Source organism: Cariama cristata, unplaced genomic scaffold (genome assembly GCF_000690535.1).
Source record: "Cariama cristata isolate BGI_N322 unplaced genomic scaffold, ASM69053v1 scaffold1714, whole genome shotgun sequence".
In the NCBI taxonomy this organism is placed as follows: Eukaryota; Metazoa; Chordata; class Aves; order Cariamiformes; family Cariamidae; genus Cariama; species Cariama cristata.
Window position 1 is genome coordinate 1 of NW_009614453.1, and position 21283 is coordinate 21283.

Below are 21283 nucleotides of genomic sequence, written 5' to 3' on the forward strand. Positions count from 1 at the left end.
GAGAGTCAACAGCACCTCCCAGTTCAGGACCATCAGCAAACTTGCTAAGGATGCTTTCAACTCCGGCCTCCAGATCATTGATTAAAAAAAAATAAATATTCTCAGTGAGCTTTCACTTTTGATTTTGGCTACTTTCATATTATTAGGAAATGTTTTTCTTTTTGCTATCCAGCCCTTTTTCAGATGATCACTGATTATGCTGAACGCTCTGAGCCCCAACACTTATCCCTGTAGAACTTTACCAACAATCACTCCTTTGTGAAAGCTGATCGTACATCAAGACTCCTCTTACACAGATTTAAATCTGTTAGAAACCCTTTGCTTCTTGTTTCAAGGCTGATTTTTTTAAAAAAAATGTTATTGAAGGATTTTAACATAAGCTTTTGGGGTTTTCTCAAGTGTAAAAACACTATACCATCGAATCAGTTATTGACAGGTACATCAAGTCCTTCTAGAAACTCTGAGAAGTGGGAGGCAGAACTTCCATCTCCATAATCCATGTTCACTTTTCCCCAATATAAGATATAAAATAGATATATCCATGTGTCTTTTTTTTTTTTTTCTAAATAGCACTTCTATTGATTTAGCCAGTAAAGAAGTGAGAATTACCGGTCTGTATTTCTATGGATTTGTCATGGAGTCTGTCAGAAAATATTGGTGTCGTATTTACTACTTTCCATTCTTCTAGTATTAGGACTTACTTTAAAGACAATTTACACATCACAGTTAATCACACAGCAACATCCCCTTTGGAGATCCACCAGAGTTTTAGGTGAATACCTACTGATGCATGCAGTTTGATACTATTTATTGATTCCCCCCCCCCCCCCCAAAAAACAGTTTAATTTCAGAAGTCTCCATGTTAAAAAAGGCTCCACTCCAGGCCTTCCCTGGACACTTTCATCATAAATACTTATTCAATACTTACTTCAAAGAACTAATTAGTTTTTCTTACTGGGGTCTCTCTTTGTTGAAACCCTTTTTTGCTTCCATTTTCTACAGGTGGCCGTGTACACAGCTTGCTGATGGGGTTTTATTGTTCGCTTTGCCAGTTTTAGCATATTGCTTCTCCTCGAGTCTCTTAGCCTGCTTTATTGTGGCCTGACATTAACTTGCCAGAACGTAATGTTCTTCTCTGTTTTCCTTCTCCAGACACAGTGTGCATTCTTTGAAGATCTGTTTATGTCTACGCAGTCTCTCTACTTTGCTGTCTATCAAGGTCTGTTTTGGAAAGGGGAGATGCTTTTTAAAAAAGCCCACTACTGTGAATTTAGCATTTTTCATACCACTTGTAAACACTTAACGACTGCTTTTGATTTGCTCCCTCGTTTTTACATAGCTCTGTGGTGGTGGTGGTTTTTTTAACAGTTAAGCTTTACTGTGACAGATTACTTTGTTGCTTCTATATCTTACAAGGACATTGAACTTGATCACACTAAGGACTCTCTTACCAAGTGCCTTTCAGTTGTAGCATTCCGGTCCTGCGCAGTTCCCAGGGCATAAATCAAGGACTGCTGCTCCTTCTGTGCTCCCTGACGAGGTGCTTCGAGAGGTGGCCTTTTGTAGCACTGAAAATGTCATTTTCTCATCACGCCTCGTCGTGATTCACACCGGCGTGGCTGAAGCCTGCCAGCGTTACTGCTCTTTCTGCCCTCGACTCCTCGCGCTCCGTGCTACCGCATGGGTTGAGTGGCTGACAACACGGCCCTCCTGTTATCGTGCTTTATATGCAGGCTTGATACGTCAGGTCATTGCTGATTCTCTCTTACCTGTTGGTAGTATTCATTTATTCACCTCCTGCGATTCTAATTTCTCCTAAACGTACAGCGCCTGCCTTTCGCTCACAAGACTTTCTCGGATGCTTCTACACAATTTGAACGTTGGTATCATGGTGTCTTAAGTGATTCCTTCTTCTTGGCAAAACCTCGAGCTTGGACTAGATGACCTTCAGAAACCGCTTCCAAACAGCACTCCTATGATACACGTTACATCTTGCTCTGAATTTTATGTTGCCCAATTACAAGTTTTAGGGTTTCTTTTTATAAGATGCTTTTTTTATTGTTCCCTACCTGAAAGATATTAAAATCTGTCTTTTTTTGCTTTACAGTTTTTGTAGCTTCCCCCTTGGATAACAAAATTCCTTGTGAGTCTTTGATTTAAACCATCTCTAACCTACTTCAGTGCCAGAAACTTAACTCCATACCAGCTGAGGTGGAACCCCCTTCCTTATGATCTTAAATCCCTTTTCACCACCCTATTTTCTCAAGTCTCTTTTGGGACTCTGCCTTTTTAACTTTTCATACTTCAGCTACCGGGAATATTTCAGAAAGGTCTATTAAAATCCTCATGGCAACACAAGGGTTTTATATGCCTATCCCCTTTCAGGTTATTTCTCGTACATGATCGTGTGCAGGCAACAGTTACTATGAATACTCTCGAGACAACACAGCCACCATCACAACGGACAAAAAGGGCAATCGGAACCGGGTTTTCTTTGCTTGTTTTTCCCCCAAAAGATGGACAGAAATTTGCAGTAGACCACAATCAAACGAATCAAATCCTCAGGAACTAAGGATGAAGACAGAGCTGGCTACCTCCCACAGCACACACAAAGCACGTACGTTTGGTCTTGCCCACCTGAACACACGCACAGCACAGCGTTTGTGTTTGCAGATGCTGACTGAAAATCCCTGCACAATTCCAAACGAGGCACTCGCTCCAACGCGTGGTACTTTGGGCAGGTGCGGGGAGGAAGGGAGGAGAGAATGAGAGAATGAATATGGGATAACGTAAACAGACCACAGTCCCCTTACTGCATCACCAGAAAGTTTTTTGATACTGCAGAGAGAATAAAAATCCGCGTAGCATAGAATCGAGTTATGCCAGAAATACATTCTTGGCTTAGCTTTATGGAGCGCAGAGAGCAAATGCTTCCCAGCTTTGGTTTTAACTAAAGATCTCCATTACTTTGCAGAAATTCCAGATGAAGACTCTCAATAGCTGGTGTTGGACACACTGAAAAGCGCTTCACTGATTCTCGTGCCAGCACGTGCAAAACCAGCTGCTACTGAATGGGTCCTACAGAGTAAAAACACTACGGTCACCTGCACCTTCCAGCGCTACCGCTGTCTTGTGTGCAAGATGTGGTAATATGTGAGACAATCGCTCACTTTAAAAAACACTTCCCTTAATCTGATTTTGAAAAAAATCCACAACTTTATTGTAGCTCTTGTCCCTCGCTGCCATCCGAGACAGACAAATCTGCATGCTAGGTGAACACGATTCGCAACACGCCATCCAGCTGCCCTCTTGCTAAATGCGATTTTACAGCCATCAGACACCAAGATACCATTACCTCGTCAACATAATTGGACTTAAATCTTGCTGCAATCAGATTAAAAGCAACGGGAAAAAAAAACTCCCATCAACAATTCCACTGCCCTCCGCAGCTCTTGCCACTTTCTAGCCCTTCATTACTCCACTACACCTCCACCTCCGGCAGTTCCTCCGGGCTGGAGGGCAACCGGTCGCCACTCGGCAGGTTGCCGACTCCTGCTGCGGCTGCACAACCGGTCCCGAGCACAGCCCAGGAGCAGAAGCCCCCGGCAGCCTCGTCCGTTCACACGGCAGACTCCTGGCGGAGCGTCACACCCTAAACACATCGGAGCCTCCAAGACCTGCTCTGTTGCAGAAGCTTATTCTGATCACCATTTACTGAAGCCTTTTAAAACGAAATTTAGGTCTTTCCCACTATGACTCATTGACTTCTCTTAGAACTTCTCACACATCCTATTCTCTTGTGTGTTTGATGTCTCAGACACTTCAGATGTCCTGTTTTCTGCATAATTTAATATTTGATTATAGTAAAAGAAAGCAGACTTTGTCTTGAAGAACAGAAAAAACATCACCTAGGGATTTCTCAAGTGTCAAGAGAAAATTAATCTTTCATGGCACAGTGGAGTAAGAAGACAGCCCCAACAGTATATAATTAAAGAGTCATTCTTTAAATGTGGTACTTTGTTTCTTACAAGTTTTGTTTAAATTGTTTTGCGAGTACAGCGATTGATTTAGAGCTAGCATTTGGCAAAGATCTGCTCAAGGAGGAAGCTCTCCTAGAGAGCAAGAGAGCCTGATGTTGTCTCTAACTGGGTAAAAGTTATGCTGCACGGATATGAAGTCAGAAGTGTACAACAGAGCAGGAGAGAGGGAAAACAGGCTGCTCGGAGAGATTTTTCTCATTCAGATAACAGTCCTTGTTCAACACGAGGTAAGAATTTTCCTGCAAGTATTTTTTTCAAACTGCTATAACGTGGCACAGGCAGGGACCGGTCCAACCAACCTGCGGAGACGACACTCTATTTTCCAAGGTGACCAAGATATACAATATTTGAATGCTAAATCACAACATTTCAGAAATGGGAAATCCAGCGTGAGGTTTTCATTTAAGAGGTTATTTGCAATTCCAGTTCCCTTGAACTGCAGACAGGAACGCTACTCGCCAAGCAGAAAACCACGGTGGTAGCGTACACAACAGCAAAGAGCACGATGGTGCCTGCTTGAAAGACTCCAGCTGAAGAACCATTAACTCTAAGGTAGAAAGGCATTACATTTCCTAAGATGAAAACTTGCTAAGCCAACCCGTGCAGTCTATACAGAATATTGACATCCTCTATCCAGCTATCAGCCAAAATTTAGAAAAAGATGTTGCAGCATAGTCTCCTACTGAAAATACACTACGAAACATAGCAGACAATGGGATATTTCTTGTTCTTGGCTTTACAGTAGTCCTTGACAAATCTGCAGTCGAGCCCTTGGCATCAACTGTCCATGAAAATACTTCTTTCAAAGAGGAATATGATGTGGATTTACAAATGGGAGAACAACTCGTTCTGTCTTTGCTCTGGCTCGGTAACACAAGATCAGTGTGTCCCAACACCCAGCACCCGCTGTGTTCAAGGGTTCCCACAGGCGAGCGGCTGTCGGATGCAGCTGCACCCAGAGGACATACCTTGTCTATAGAATGACCCCTCCACGTATTACCTGACCCCCCGACTCAGGTAGTGCTGCAGACTCTTGCCAAGCACCAAACACAGCTGATTCAATCCATCACTGAGCTGGTCGAGGAGCTGCCTCAAGCCCACTGAGACACAGCTACTAGCCGGTAAACGCACGGCATTCAGCTGTAGCAGGAGATGGCAAAAGCCAGTCGTGTACCTCGCAACTTCAATGAGACCCAAAAGATCTGCAGAGCACGTCCCAGTCCCTTTCAGACGTGGTCCATCAGCCATAAAAAGATCACTCAATAAATAACTTATTACAAGAGCAACAGGCACCTCTTACTCTCCCTACAAATTGCTGGCTAGAGCCTTACTCCTGGCAGGTCCCTCCCACTCCCCACAGGTCTGCTAGGAACAGATTAACTCCTCCTTTTGCAGAAGTCAACCTTTATTCTGATGGCTATCACTTTTAACTGAGCTCTCAGCAGGACTAAATAGCCTCACGCTCACCGAGCACCACCAGCTCCTCACTCTTTTGGGCCCACCGAAACCTTCAGTGTAGCCCAACATTGCCACCAAGTCTATCACACAGCATGGTGGGTCTCAAAATAATAAACCCAAAGACAGATGAGAAAAATCATCTAAAGACTCATTATAACCACAATACTTTTGTTGCTCTGATACGGCAGACCAATCCATTCTTACTTCATCCATCGCATATCCTTTCAGTTAGCTTTATTGGTCACTATTGAAGAAATCACACAGAACTGGATGGATCAATGAAAAAAAAAAATAGCATTTCCCTTGTTAAATCTACCTTAAGTTTACCTTAGTTAGAAGCACAAGCACTTTGATAAACGGACTGACATCTTAATATAAGCTCTGGTGAAACTGGGTGCTATTCCGTACTTTTTTGAAGGGTTATACAACTTTAAGGCTACTTCTTTGGCAGAACTGTTCTCTAGAAGAAAAGCTCTTGGGTACCTGAATATTTTAGACTAACCTCAGACATTTTCTATGATGTGAAGGTTTCTTAGGCAGAAAAGTGAATCAAAGTCAGGACTGTACATTTCTTGCTGAATCTTAATGAGCAAATTTAGAATTCAGGAACATGAAAAGGGTAGTCCCTGAAGCCCAAATGAAAGAAGCTTTGGATTTAGAGAAGATTTTGATTAGATTTTCATACAGTGATTTAAAATTACTTGCATAATGCAAAGAATATGCCAAGGTATAATGCAAGATGATTGCCAGCGATGGCAGGCTAGCAAAGTGAGTCACTGAACACTCAAATGCTTTAGGGAATTTAAGGCCAAGCTGAAGTAAACAATACACCTGCTTTAAATTATCATATAACTCTGAGCTACAGAACACGTCATGGCATAACTGTATAGGAGTAACTGGACTTTTTCTTCCCACAAGCTGACAGCTTACGGCATTGCACAGCGCGTTCTTAGGGTCTAACACAGAGAAGCTGCTTAGAGCTACTGAGGAAGAGGTTTTTTAAAAAAAGTTTCTCAACTTGTCTACAGGCATGCAATAGCTCAAGTGTGGTGAAACAGCCCTTGAGCTCACTAGAGCATTTCATTTACTAGGAATCAAAGCAGCTTTCCTGATCAGTGTAGTAAAGAACGGATAAATAAACAATATACCTGAGAATGTGTACTAGCTGCTGAAACTGAACTGCTACAGAGCCAGGCAGTAATTCTTACCCATGAAGCCTGACGTATGCGGACTATGCTCTGCTCTACAAAGCTCCTGTCCTTCTGTTATTTCATCTACTGCATGTTCATAAATAATCTGCACCGTTTTTCATTTTTTTCCTCAGCTGTATTATCACAGTAAAGCATGATTGTTATGTTTTTGAGAGATATATCCTTTCAATGATAACTTTGTCTCTGTAACCACGCAGAGTAAATCCTAGCATTTCTAATGCACTTAAAATTTTATTCCAGTTTTATACAGATCTACACAGTGGACAACAAAAATCACTCTTCAGATCGCTACACCAGCTCAGCCAAATGCCCGGAGGATATTAGATTGGATATCAGGAAGAATTTCTTCACTGTAAAAGTCGTTAGGCATTGGAACGGGCTCCCCAGGGAGGTGGTGGAGTCACCATCCCTGGAGGTGTTCAAAAAATGTTTAGATGTGGCACTTCCAGACATGGTTTAGTGGGCGTGGTGGCATCGGGTAGAAGAAAAAAAAGCTGGGACTTGATCTTTGAGGTCTCTTCCAACCATAATGATTCTATGATTCTATATCAAAAGTGTATAACGAATTTATATAAACTAGAAATCCAGGTTTCTACGATAGAAATTATTTGAAGGTACCTGGGCGTAAGGTACAGAACCACCTAGAGGTGTTACATTTTCCAGTTTTACAGATACACTGCAGTATCACTATACTGTTGTTTCAGAACTTACGATGTTAACTACTTGTTTAAATCTCACAATTTGATGGTGAAACAATGTATTTTTACTTTCAAACCCCAGTTATTGAAAAGAGGAGTTTTGGGAGTTCTGAAAAATGACTTTTCTTAGGGAAAAGATGCTTATATTTAATCAGAGAACATTATAAAGAGATTGCATTACTGTGAAGACATTCTGAAAGATCATCTCCTTTAGATCAACAAAACAGAACACCACTGAAATTAAAAATAAATACATTTTTTGTTAACACCCAAATAGACTTATTTAACTTAGCTGTTAAATTGCTAAGGCCAAAAGAAACTCCTAGAGATCTTATCTTTGAAAGGTCAGATGCGTTTTTTTTAGCCCTGTACTTAAAAGAAAGCATACACTACAACGACACTTATAAAATAAGTGTAAAGTTCTACTGCTAACATTTAAAAATAAAGTTTCTGGATGAGTTTACCGTAAGAAAAGCCCACCTTCAATGACTGCATTGTGAAGCCTAATTGAGAAAATAACCAGTTTGTAACAAACTATGAACGTGTTGCCATACAGCCAAGGTAAATCCCCAGTGTGTGGAATTAACAGTTAACGGGTTTGTTAATTTAATGTACGAGTCAGCACACAGCCAGCTTAAAGTCCTGAAGCAGTTCCACTGAAAGTAGACTCCTGCGAGCCTCAAGTTAAACAGTTCACTAATAGACGAAACCAGGACTAAAGTAGTTTGGGGTAAGCTGAATTCACAGCATTTCATCTTTCTTTACAATATCTAACCATGAGCCTGATACGGCTCCAAACTGCAAAGCACATCAACTCTTAGCAAGCACAAATGTCCAAACTGTGGTGTTTTTTTTTTTTTCTTCTCATTTTATTTCTCTTTTTTGTTCCGGAGTTAAGTAACAAGCTGAGCAAAGGAACAGTGACATATGAATTGCGTAACAAGGACTTACTGGGGAAAGATTTTCACATTTTCTCTTTCCCAAAAATGTTCAATAAGCTGGATAACTTACAGAAACCAGGTGTAAATCACAGTCAGAATTATATACAGAAATGATGACTAACAGAAACTACAGTGGCTCTGCATGGTCCTAACAGATTTGGTGTGACAGACTGGCATGGAGAACTAGGGGACTGCTATTTCTTCATCTCCAGGATTGCGCTTCCTGGCCCTCGGTGTTTGGCACTGCATATGTTGCAGAACTGGACAGGAGATACCTAGAAATTAAAAAGAAAACAAGAATCTCTTAGAGAATGTAGCCACGCTGGAATGTGGGAAGATGAATGACTTCCTTAACATTACGGTTCACAGTCAGGCTGTTCCCTACCAACGTACGAATGGGTATGTGCCAGAAGGCGATACAGAAGAACAAAATAAAGCAGGCTGTTCGGGAGTCAGAGGGCAGCGCACCTCACCACTCACTCCAAGTGCACTGCCACCACCCTCCAAGAGATTAAGGTCAAATTTCCTCCACAACAACAATGAAAAATAGAGAGTCAAAAATCCCACTGATTATCTTCAGAGATAAAGATGTGAGTAAATCACTTGGTCGACCACTGCATGTCTTAGTCACAGCTCTTTCTTTGGATAGTGCTCCACAGATTTCCAACAGCTGAGAATATGCCCGAATACTGCCCATCTTATGTTAAATATGTGTTTATTGTTACTCCTCGGTTTAGCTTTGTGTGATGCTTTATGCATGCTTTACTTTCAGTATGTCACCAGTAACCAAGTATCAGTAACACAACTGATTACCTAAGGCCAAGAAATACTACAGCAGTGGAGAATTTGGCTCAGATATACGCAGATACCTGTCTATTCATTCGTACTATAGAATATATACCACGTAATATCCATGTCACGTTTAAAAATCCCATCTGACAAGTTACTTGTCCCAGAAAATTGAGAACGATAGATGAATTTTAGATTGTTTCTCAAATAAAATTTGTGGCAAACATTTTTGAATAAATATTTACTAGTTGTTGGGTTTTCTCGTGAAAATTATTTAATTCCTTAAGATTTTTGTAACATATTTAAGTATACATGCTGTACCATATGGCTACAAGCACTTTGCCTAGTTACTTGTGGATTAAGTGATTCACCAAAGTTATTTTTTCGCTAGATGTTCATTTTCAGAGACACATACAAAATCAGAAAAGCTTAAATTCCATCTTCTTCCTGATTTTGTTAACATTCTGATGCTTTCATTCCTAAATCAAAACTGGTTATATCGAGAAGTTACTGTTTTGGTTTGTTTTCATTGGGGAAAAAAGGAAAAACAAAAGAAAAAATATTTCCCTTATGAAGGAAAACATTTTCTGGGCATAAAGATGATTACAAAGATATTTAAATATTCACTCTGAAATGAGTGATTTTTTTGTTTCCAGGTCAGAATAATTTAATATGGTTCACTTGAGAAAATATTTTTATTCTTGTCTTGAATTAAACACACATAAAAGTGAGAGCTGCAATGGAAAAGAATTTAAAAAAAATCAAACAGGTCGTATTCCCTGTATGTCTCAAAGCTGCACTGCATGCTCAGATTGCAGAAAGTGATAAAACACTTCTCAAACAGCAGCAATTTCTTTCTAAATTGGATGAACTTCAGTTGCAGTGGCCCTAAACTCCCTTTCTTTAGTCACACACTCCTATGAGGTATCATCACAAATAATTACTATAATCTTATTATAATTCCTGAAAGACTCATGCCCTTCTCCACAGTTGACAAAAGGAAATAATTTGTCCTTTTATCTTTGGCAAAGGTGTCAGAGAGATTAAGCGAGGTCCTTACTGTGTTAGATACCGGGAGGCACTCTTTGTGAAACATATGTCTGCAGTGGAACACCACCACATTGAAGGACTTGGATGCATCTGGGAAAGAGAAAAGTAAATTCATTACAACACAGCAATGAAACAAACGATTCAGTGGCTACAGCAGTATATGCCTGCATTCTATTAAACACACAGAAACATTAAATAACGTGATGGAATTAAAAGTTGCCTTGCATTCCATGGATTTCAAAACCGAAAATAAGGAAGTCAAAGATGAGTAAGAAAGAAAATCTGCGTTTACTACAACAAAAAAAAGTTCAAATTAGACTCCACTCCTGCGTCAGAATTCATAAACAAGCTTTGCACAGGATACTGAAATTTATACAGTGATTACCAAGGGAGAGTACTACACATTTCTATGAATAAAAGCAAACAGTAGTTCCTCTAAAAATAATAATAATTAAAAAAAGAGACAACCTCTTTCTCTTCTAGAAAAGCATCCTACCTGAAGGAAGTATTGGAGACAGGCATGATTCGCAGATATTCTCCTCTGGAAAAACAAAAGAAAACAAACTTGTAACAGCTTTGTTAACAAACTCCATGTTTACTTTTTTATAAAGCCCGCATGAACATACTGCTATTACAGAAACGGAGCTTGGTCTTAAAGTACTTACTTAAGCTGCCTAACAGAGTCTATTAAAAATTAAAGAGCAATACTGAAGCAGCATTTCTATTAACAGCATGAGAAATGTTTAGATCTTCTGATTCTGATGAGTGAGACTGTTTAGGACCAGCGCTGTAGAGGCACAAGGCCAACTGAAGAACAGGAGCACAGGATGGGTGCCTGATACCTCTGCAGCATTTTGTAGCAGGAGCTCTGATCCTCTGTACTGTCAGCTTTTGCCTCTTGGTATTAACACTCCGCTGGTGTGAATTACAGCACTGCTCACGTGCATCATTAGCACCTCGCAAAATATTTTCAACTATTTCTGAAAACTATCTTGTAGTTTTTGCTTTGGTTGCAGATTATTATCATCCAAGTCTCTATGTTGGCACTGAACAGACAAACTGCGGGACACAACCCAAACCTTCACAGACAAACTGCAGGACACAATACATTACTGGCTATGCAGAGACTGATCAAGAGAAAAAGCTAAGTCTTGTAGTTTTTGAGACACATGTAGTTTCTTTGCAAAAGGGAAAACAGCTAGTATCCTACTACTCTCTACAAATAAGGTAAAATACCGAGGCTTCTGGGCAGCTTCCAAAGCAGACAGTCATGTAGCTTGGGTCTATAAACCAAGTAAAAGGCTTCAAAACCTTGAAAGTCACCATGTTTCCTCTGTACCCACCGTCTACTAGAACACCCTTCATCTGAGTTCGATGCATTTTCTTCAATAAAGAAAGAGAATCGGCAACAAGTATCTTTTTGCAACCTTCCCGCAGCAAGATCTGTTGGTGTAAAGAACACAAAATATGGCAGTTGTTGAATAGATGGGCATATCAACTATCTTGGCAAGTCTCCACTGGGTTTCTGCTGCCAAAAAGAGTGCAAGGAACGTTTAAGACTTTTCAAGCTATTATGAAGAAGGGACAGGAGAAACCTCCTGTTACCACCACCTCTACCTAAATGAAAAACTCGCAGAATAATAAAAAAAAAAACACAAACCAAAACAAACAAAAAAACCCACCCCAAACCCAACACCTCAAAAAAAATCCTTTACAAATATACAGTTGTCATAAATCATGGTCTTCTTCCTATGAGTTTGCATTAACAAAGTACAAAGGAGAGGGATTTTTACAGAGCCCCTCACAATTGATTTCCAAACCATTTCAAAACTTCTACCCATATATTTCCTGTCTTCTTTAGGAAAGGCATTTGATAATTATAAAACCTTCGTAAACACAAAAATTCAGTTTATTTTGTTCAAACATATTTCCTGCGGAGGTGTCATTTAGTAAGCAGTATTAAATGTCCATTCAACTAACCAAAGGTCCAGAGTCTGTTCCTCTTTAGCCAAAGTCACAGCCCCCTTTCTACTTATTTAACATTTTTCCATTAGAGTCACAACATTGTCAGGCAATGACATGTCAAACACAAAAAGGAATCAAGGCCATTCACAGAGAGTCTTGTTTCACAATACTTAATGAAGCAAGTATGAAAATATGACAAGCCCATATAAGTCTTGTGGAATTTTTCTTCCTCCTCCTGAATTGATGTTTGGAAATTTGTTTTCCAAGACAACAATTCCTCTAAGAAGTGCTTTCAAGAGAGGCTCACAGTCAGTTCTAAGCTGAACAACCCCACCAAAAAAGTGGTATAAAGAAGCAATGTCCATTTCTTTCTCCTGATTATTTGCATTAGAGGAGACATTAAGCATTCTAAAATAGTCCAAGATACAGCTAATGCAAATACCTAACAAGAAGTATAAGAATAGATTTTACAGCCAGGTGAATGCTGTCCAAAACCCTATCTTCTCCCATACACATTGTGAAGTAGTAAGGACACACTGCCAAGAATGATACGCAGTTAAGACTGCAAATCTGAAATACATTAAAAAAATTAAAATTGAGTAACGCTTCAAGCATTTCAAACTGGGCACGTCAGTGGGTAAATGACATTCTCCAGTATTAGACCGACTGAACTATAAAACATTTCAGAGCACCAGAAACTGAATGCAGCTCTACAAGACAAACACTTAGAAAATTAATCATTTTTATCTGTGATAATCTCAGGAACTACCTGAGTATGTCTCTCCCCTTCCAACTTTATCCAAGGGCAACAGAAAATGTTAAATTTCGTTACAGATGTAGAAAAATGTCACTAGCTTTGAAAAAAAATACTAGAAACTTTTTGCAAGGACAATTGAATGAGATTACCTTTCAGAATTAGTACTTGCCAGGTTCAAAATATTCTCAATCAGCAAATTATATCCCCAAAACAGTGAAATAACTTAGAGTGGATGAGGTCTTGGCTATATACTGGAGTCTTTGCTAGCTGCACTCAGCATAAGCAGATTAAAAATCCCCTGTTTAAGTAAAAGGAGCAAAGCAAGCATGTTAAATGAGAGGGGTGGAACAGAGATACAATGGGAAGAAGGGAGCATGATTTACTGTTTTCTACTTAAAATACAGTGTGCCAACGGGAAAAACTTCATTAAAAAAAATAAAGAGGGAAACAATAGACATCATTAGGTCACTAGAAAACCTGAATACTGGCTGATACCTTAAAAACCAGAAGTTACAGAAATACCTTATAAGACATGTTAAGACACATGCACTATCTTTCTCCCATTATTTAAACTCCATCAAGATTTTTCTATACCACATTCAATGACTGTTTGTCAGACTTTATTTTGCTAGAAATGCAATACAGTAGGCAGCTATAAAAGGAAAAGTCACAATGAAGAATGTAAAATGTCAAATCTCAAGGTAATAAATCTCAACACTTCTGCAGAAACAGATTTGAAGAGCTCAAAGATGAGACGGGTAATTTAAGAGTTACAGAAAGAGAAGCAGCAGAGAGAATTTGGAGGTGAGACAGAGGGAGAAAGAATGTTTGAATTAACTTCTTTACATTAAAAGGAGGGAGAAGTATATAACTGTGCACCCTAAGATTAGGCTAAACTAGTTAAAACTGACATCGGGCACAAATCTGTAACGAAACCACTCTCCGAGGAGAAGAAACAGGACTCAAAGGATGAAACTGGACTTTTTTTTACCCCTTAAAAGCACATCATCATAAGCACAAGTAGGACGGCATGTTACACCTACAGAAAGAAGTTTTAGGCAGATAAAAACCTTTTTACCAAAGTAATGAAAACTGCTGAAACCAAAACATTTATTGCAAAAAAGAATCCTAGTTCATTTTCTGACTATTAGGGAAGATGCTACTGCATAATTAAAATCAGAAGCCATAAAAACTTCAATTTAATTACAAAAGTCCTGATTTACAAATGCCTAACATGATCTTTAAAGGAAAACACTGCAGTAGGCAGTTAATTTGAAAGGGTATACTCAAAGCTCTGGGAATAAATTCAGGCCTAGCACTCAACTAAATCCAAGTTTCTCAAGGTCAATTAACCAAATTCTTCCAAACGGCATCACAACCACAATCAAAACCACATGATTTTTAGTCTGTACAACCAAAAGGCAGACGTGCCTCTGTGCAACCTGCCACCTGTCCCCCAGTGCCTCCAAAGTGTCTGAACAGCAGCTTATTCACGTTCAGGAGCAAAACCCAACAATTTTTCCAGGTGCTGTTTCAAGCAGCATTCATCAGACTCTCATCGGGTTCTAGTAGTTGATAAACTCTGTTATGAATGGATAGATGTGAATTCTATGAATGGATCAATCTCTGTTATCCATCAGAGTTACCCCAGGTTCAATCGAAGTGCAAACTAGTCAGTCAACATATGGCTAATCCATAAATCCTAGAGGTACTGCATCTAAACAAATTGCTTTTATATTTTAAAACTAGGGGAAAAAAAAAAGTCTTAGAATACCAACATCTTTTGAAGTTTTCTTCTAACAACTGTCATACAAAGGGTGAGAAATTAGGCATTTCTTTCTGAAATGAGGGAGGTATTTAAATCTCTTCCAACACCGCAAGCATTTCCTAAATTTCATTTGGGTATAGACCGAAGCTGAAGAGACACTATTTTATACATTTAGAAAGTGTAACGGGCTTATAATTGACTCCTAAGTGCACAAATAAGGGAATTTTCTATCAGCCTTCACTGTGAGACGTGATACAGTGTTTTAGAAACCTGGAGTATGACTGACTTTAAGAGAGGCTCCTGCATTAGTCGTTCCTAAGGTAAGACCACTGTGTAATCAGATACCACAGACTTAAACATGTGTGAACCATTTCATATTCTTTTTCAATTTAATTTCCAGGGAACTGAATATACAAGACAAATACAGAGTTCAATGGTACATTCGAGAAAGAAGGTCTTCGTTAAAATCAAACCGTTGTACAACTGATGAGTGTCAGTCCAAAGAAGTTGTCTAAAAACATCATCAGTAGCACTGGTTTCACTGAAAAAAATAGTTTTAATTTATATTTTGCATAGCAATACTAGTAAATGCTGATTTTGCTACAATTTTCAAATAAGAGCATTACTGCCCTAATTGTGTTGGCTAAGGAATTTTTAAAAATAATTGCACTGGCAAATTCCTAATGGGAACAGAGGTTCTGTCTGAGTCTCAGAGAAGCAATGTCTCTGTGTGGAAACCAAATTAAAGTTACACTGACAACAACTTTTCAATTATATGGAGAGACAAGTTGAGTTCTGATTCTGTGTCTTTGAGAACAGGCAAGCAGCAAAGATGAAAATGACTACGCTTTTGTCAGAGTATCAATATGACTCGGCTCAATTTGGTTAGCTTGCCGTGGATTTGAATGGTACCTAGTTATGTTGAAAATGCTGACGGAAGAATGGTGATTTATTTGCCATTAAATAAAAAATGTGCTAGGAATGTGTAATTTCTAATAAATAAGCAGGTTTCTCCTTAAGACAACACATCTTCAGGAGCTTATAAATTCAAAGGAAGTAGTCTGTGGTCTATTTGATCTATAAATTTATGGCACCAAAGAACTAGATTTCAGGAGTTAGACATAAAATATAATAAACAACTTTTAGACTACAATTTACTTGATAAATACTCCTGTTAAAATTCAGACAACTGTAACTTTGTCTTTGTTGCCTATGTCTTCATAACTTTGTTGTCTGTGAATGTTACTGTATATAAACACTAAAATCAGTATTATTTCAGTAGTAAATAAACTTTCATCACTACAATAAACCAACGTCACTCGATTACGTACCATGGCTTTAATGCATTAACTGAGACAACGACAAAGAGAAAACATTATAATAAATGATCCTCAGAAGGGAAAAAACAAACCAACAATAAATAATCACTTGGGAGTTTTAATCTCAATTCAGAAAACCACTTAAACGAGTACTTAATCTTATCCTGCTTAGGAGAATACTTAAGAGTGTGCTCAGTTTTTAAGTTCTCAGCAGTTGCATTTCCTGAAGCTGGAAAATAAAAAAGGGTATTCTTCAAGAATAAGGCAGCTTAATAGACCCCTACTTGTAAAGCAGAGCTGTAACCCCAGAGCAAAGGTAAATTAGTAGTACTTAATTGAAGCTGTAGCCTAAGAACAGTCTCATATGATCTACATTTTATTTCTACCCAATAGAATACTTAATTCTATCTTAGTGCCATGCTTGGTTGGTTGGCATGAACAGATATTAACTCCTTTTCAAAGGTGTAAGTTAACCACGTTACTTTAGAGCTGAGGTGAGCTTAGAGTAGCACATAGAACAGTTGCAGCCGTTCATCTAATGGGTGATAATTTGCTAAAGTGAAGCAATCAGTCTACAATATGCCAACATTAATAAAAACTTAAATTATTCAGGGAAGATCCTAGACTAAAAAAAAGAATTACAGCAAATATTTCTTGCATTAGTAGACTTCCTTGCTGGATTCTCTAATGCACAGTGTAAGCCACATATGGCATGCTTTGGCAGCCACTCAATTTGATTCGCTTGGTTTTGCTGAGACGTAAAGAATTGTTGTCAAAAAGACAAAGTCTGTCAAAGGCACTGCTTTTAGCTCCTACTCATACTGCAAATCATGTCTTATGTAAAGTTTACTGCTATGGAAATTTAGGAGCATAACAGGAAATTTGCATCCACATACTTACATAAGCATAAAACAATCTTATCAGGGCTGGCAAAAGGAGGGAGGCCACAATTAAATAATATAAAGGCACAGTTGTAACAGCTTTTGGGGAGCCAACGTTATGAAAAAGATCAGCATAGTTTTTGTGTTTGGCAGTGACTTGAAGCCAAGCAACAGGTTCTAACTGCATCTGCACGCCTCCTCTGTGGATCTTGGCACAAGATTTTTCTTTTTGCCTTTGAAAATAGGAACAATAAAACTTATGTGCATACAGAGCTCAAGATCCAAAGAGGTGAAATTACAGAAATTCCTAGCCAACCAAATTTGGATTTCTGTATGAATTCAAAATGTCTGGTACATTAGGTGATACAAATCGGGAAGTTTTTACCAAAATTCAAAGAGTTGTGCCAGGCCAGAATAGAGGACGCAGAATAGGTTCTCGCCACGAACCTACACAACATGATGCGAAGGTGTGATCAGGCATCATACAGCTACACCAAAGGCTACCTTTAAAATAGCTAATGGGGCAGCAGTTATGATGAGGCTAGGGCAAAACTGCCCTCAGCAACGAGAGGCCACTTAGACATTTACCTGAAGTCCCAGCCATGTCCTGAAGCACACGCTGAATGCAGAAACAGTCCTGCTATAAAACTTGAGCTTGCCAATCTAAGGCTACTTAGGTGAGTGTGCAAGAGCTGCAATCACATCTCTAAATTTCAGCATAGACACACCATCTGTTCATAAATGGTGCCTTTTACACTGGCTGTGACTGCAGGAACAGTCTGATTTTAAGCTATTGCTTACTTTTCTCTAAAGTAAAATAGTCCCCCTTTTTTTTGGCTGTACTGTTTTGCTACCATACAAGCAAGCCAAGCACAAATTACATTAAGCTTCCCTAATTTTTATTATTCCCATGAGATCTAAATTTTACCCCTAGAGCTATCCAAATCTACTTCAAAATGAATGAATTTGAAATCCATGAACCATTTCAATGCTAACAGCAAATAATTTTAGATATCACTCTGAAGGTTAAATACATCCTTTTAATCCCAAAGTAATTTTGTTAAAAGGTATTTAAAGATAAAATGATTCTTCCCTCCCCAAAACGTGACCAAACGATGTCATCAGCTTTGTCTGAAGCCACGCAATGTATTTTGCATACGTGTAAAGCTGCAGCTATGCACACAGCACTTTCTCAGTCTGCCTACAGACACACCAAAAATTACATTTTGATTTCAAGAGAATGCAGGAACAAGAGGATCAGCAGTGCAAGCAGCAGGGTGCTGACAGCAGCAAGATTACCATGCAACTGTTTAAACGCAGCACGTTATTTACCTAGTATCATTTTGGAAAGATATTAGTATCTCATTAAGTCAAAAATTGGAAGTAACATTACAACATGCATTATATGCAAACATGTATCTGTTTAGCTGGAGTAGCTCCTTGCACATAAGGGTGTCAGGAGAACAACACATGTAAAATGCTTCTCTGAAATAGTGAAAGTCATAATCTAAAGCCCATATGATAATAAAATAATGGGAAAGCCTTGGAAAGGCTTAAACCCTGCCTTTTTAAAAGGCCTTCTGACATTATTGAAGGCTCTAGCAGATACAGGCTTTATTTGGTTGGTAAGAGACCAACCGTGACCTTACTGAAAACCATCAAGCCCATCTACTTGCTAGAGATGTCCAAAGAGTAATAGCAGATGTCAAACAGATGCTTATGACATTCTGAAAATTGGAGTTTCAGCTGCTTACTGGGCTATGTTTTTTTTTGGACCCTGCATAGTCACACCAGAAACATTCAAAGTGCTCTATATCCTTATGTCTCCCAGTAGGAAGGTGCAGAGGAGCACCACAGAGAACTCAAGTTTGGGTCGGTTTGTAGCAAGGAGATTTAAACCATGCAATGCAACTCTCTCTGTTGTTACTTTCAGGAACATTGAAGGTTACACTTCTTGTAAGTTCTTACAAACACGTGTCAGAACCAGTCATGTAGGAAGAATTCCCATAATCCAATGAGCACTTTTTTTTTTTTAATGCATAGAAGTCAACACCTTCTGCACAAGAGCCATGAATTTGATTTTAAAAGTTCATCTTCCTTTATGTACGACACTTAACATATGGTTCTAATACCTGGTGAATGTTTTAGTGAGTGTATGTTGTGTTCTGCCTCCTCATATCTGAAACAGAATGAAAAGTACTGGTCATGAGACTTTGCAATATTGGACAGTCAAGTCAGGCAGTATAAAATAGTCTGAACTACCCAAGATCCTTCCAGTTCTACTTACCCACCAGGCTTAGGACAGCACGGGAGAGATTTAGAAGTGCTAGATGCCATCAAGAGAAGAAACTATTCGTTTTGACAAATTTCTACCCTTTCTGTCATAGTTTTGTACCAACTCACAGCATCAATGACAGATGTCCGTGAACAAAATGAACAAACCTTCACGATAGCCGTTTCTCGTGCTGTTCAGTGACAAAGTGATTTTGCTGTCTCTCTGAAAATGAGTATCAGAGGAAGAATGCAACATTTACCTGCAAGTTGTAGTCCTGAAGAATCTTCACTAGTGAGTCTCTCAAATTAGGAATCTCCATGCCTTCCTTAATGCGGTGGATCAAAAGAATGGGATCAACATGGGTTCCAATATTGTTCAACAAACCAGTAATAAAAGCTGTGAAAACCAAGAGGCAAAGAAATTAAGAAAAAAAATAAACCCAGCAAAATAGCCGATTAAAGCATGCTTTGGTAACAAGCTACAGGCTTTGGCTGATTCTATGACAGTTCTCTACTAAGAGATAACACTAAGCCTCTTTTACATAGCCTTCATCTGTTTCTTGCAGCTGTATTTACTTGAATAAAGTACAGAGATACAGTTTGGCAATTCACAGAACTTCTAGAGTATTCCGAAAAGGAGTATCAGAGTACCCAGCACAAACCCACAAGTAAATAAAGCATTTCAATTCAATAAAAAGGACACTAGAGCAAATACAGCCAGAAAATTAACTACATTATGCAACTGCTCCATTCCCAGTTCCATGGTTTAAAAACAAATTGGTGAGAGCAACAGAAAAGAAGTCTTTATAGCTTTTTTGAAGTGCACCTGGCTAAATGAAACACTAGAAGGATGAACCTCAAGGCTCTGTTTTTTCTTCAACCCCCAAAACGAAGGAGTATCACTGGAATCGCTCTGCATATGGACAGAGGGAACTGAGAGAATTCTATATGCTTTGAAACCCTTTTGTGCTAAAGATGTCACTAATTGCAGCATCACTTAGTGATGGAATACATTTAAGTACGGGTAACTTGAGAATGCCGTTCTTCTAAAGGAGTAACAGACCTCGGTTGCTTCTTCCTGTCAGAATTAGCAGCCAAGGGATGAAAAGATACGTATTCTGACACTAATTCTACAAGACATTCAATCCTTTGGAAAAGAGATCCCAAGAGAGACATTAAAGCCTTGATTTAAAGCCCCAGAAGAGGTTGCAAAACTAATAGAGTAGATATTAAAATAATTCTCTATTTTCTCAGTCCTATGAACTACTCTGAATCTGCCTCCTGAACAAAACTGATGTTGTTTATGAGATTCTGACAGTTTCTGATTCCATCTAAACTTTAAACTTGAGTAGCTATTCATATAATTGATGAAAGGCAAAATGCACTCATTACAGACCTTACTTTTGTGCCACAGAAACAAAACAAATTTGTTATTTTACGGAGAGGCAGAGAGGTGTACGTTCTTCATTTTCAGAATTTCAAAGGGAAGCAGCTGCAATAAACACACTACACAACATCTTCATCAAGCCTGTAGACTGTGTTTTGAGGCTGTCTAAAAATAAAGCCTCATTCTGCCAAATTAAAAGCACCATTCTCCCCTTAATTTGTCATTAAGGACATAACTATGCAGAGCTTAGTCAAATATTAAATCCCTAAGTACTCATTCTGTAGCATGCCCACATGCTGCCTTACTGGAAGATTTTATGCACAGCAGGACAGCTATGTTGTGCTCCACAAACCAGAACACCTCCCTGGCCATCCATAAACACCTTCTCTAACATGCACGCCTATAAGTCAATCTTTTAATTGCAGTAGCATTCCACGAAAAAATACACATGTAGGCCTTCTGAGAAACTATCCCACTTACGTGGTTTGTCAATAGAATATAAAATGAGGTCTTCCCAAAGTTCTCCATCATCTTGTTCCTTGGCAAATTCAATAGCTTTATCTACATCTTGCAATTCTTCCATTATCATCTTCAAGGCACTGCGGCTATTACCCATTCTGCCTAGAAGAAAAAAACCAAGCGATTATTAATCCTAAATGCTTGTCAAGGCTCAGTGCTTTAAGAAGCTCTTTCAATATGATTTTTTGAAGTGTGAAGGTGCCTCAGACTAATTCAACCAAGACCA

At 38.9% G+C, this 21283-nt stretch overlaps 1 protein-coding gene across 1 annotated transcript in view; it reads right to left on the reverse strand.

Annotated features, from left to right (window-relative positions):
* Positions 1-8254: 8254 nt before the first annotated feature.
* Positions 8255-21283, reverse strand: part of VPS41 (vacuolar protein sorting 41 homolog (S. cerevisiae)) — a gene marked incomplete at its 5' end in the record, with an annotated part of 32627 nt that continues 19598 nt past the window's right edge. The window contains 6 exons of the mRNA XM_009699396.1: positions 8255-8623; positions 10198-10277; positions 10684-10728; positions 11531-11630; positions 19412-19548; positions 21019-21159. Coding sequence (XP_009697698.1) covers positions 8543-8623; positions 10198-10277; positions 10684-10728; positions 11531-11630; positions 19412-19548; positions 21019-21159 — 584 coding nt within the window. The remainder of the gene's footprint in view (positions 8624-10197; positions 10278-10683; positions 10729-11530; positions 11631-19411; positions 19549-21018; positions 21160-21283) is intronic.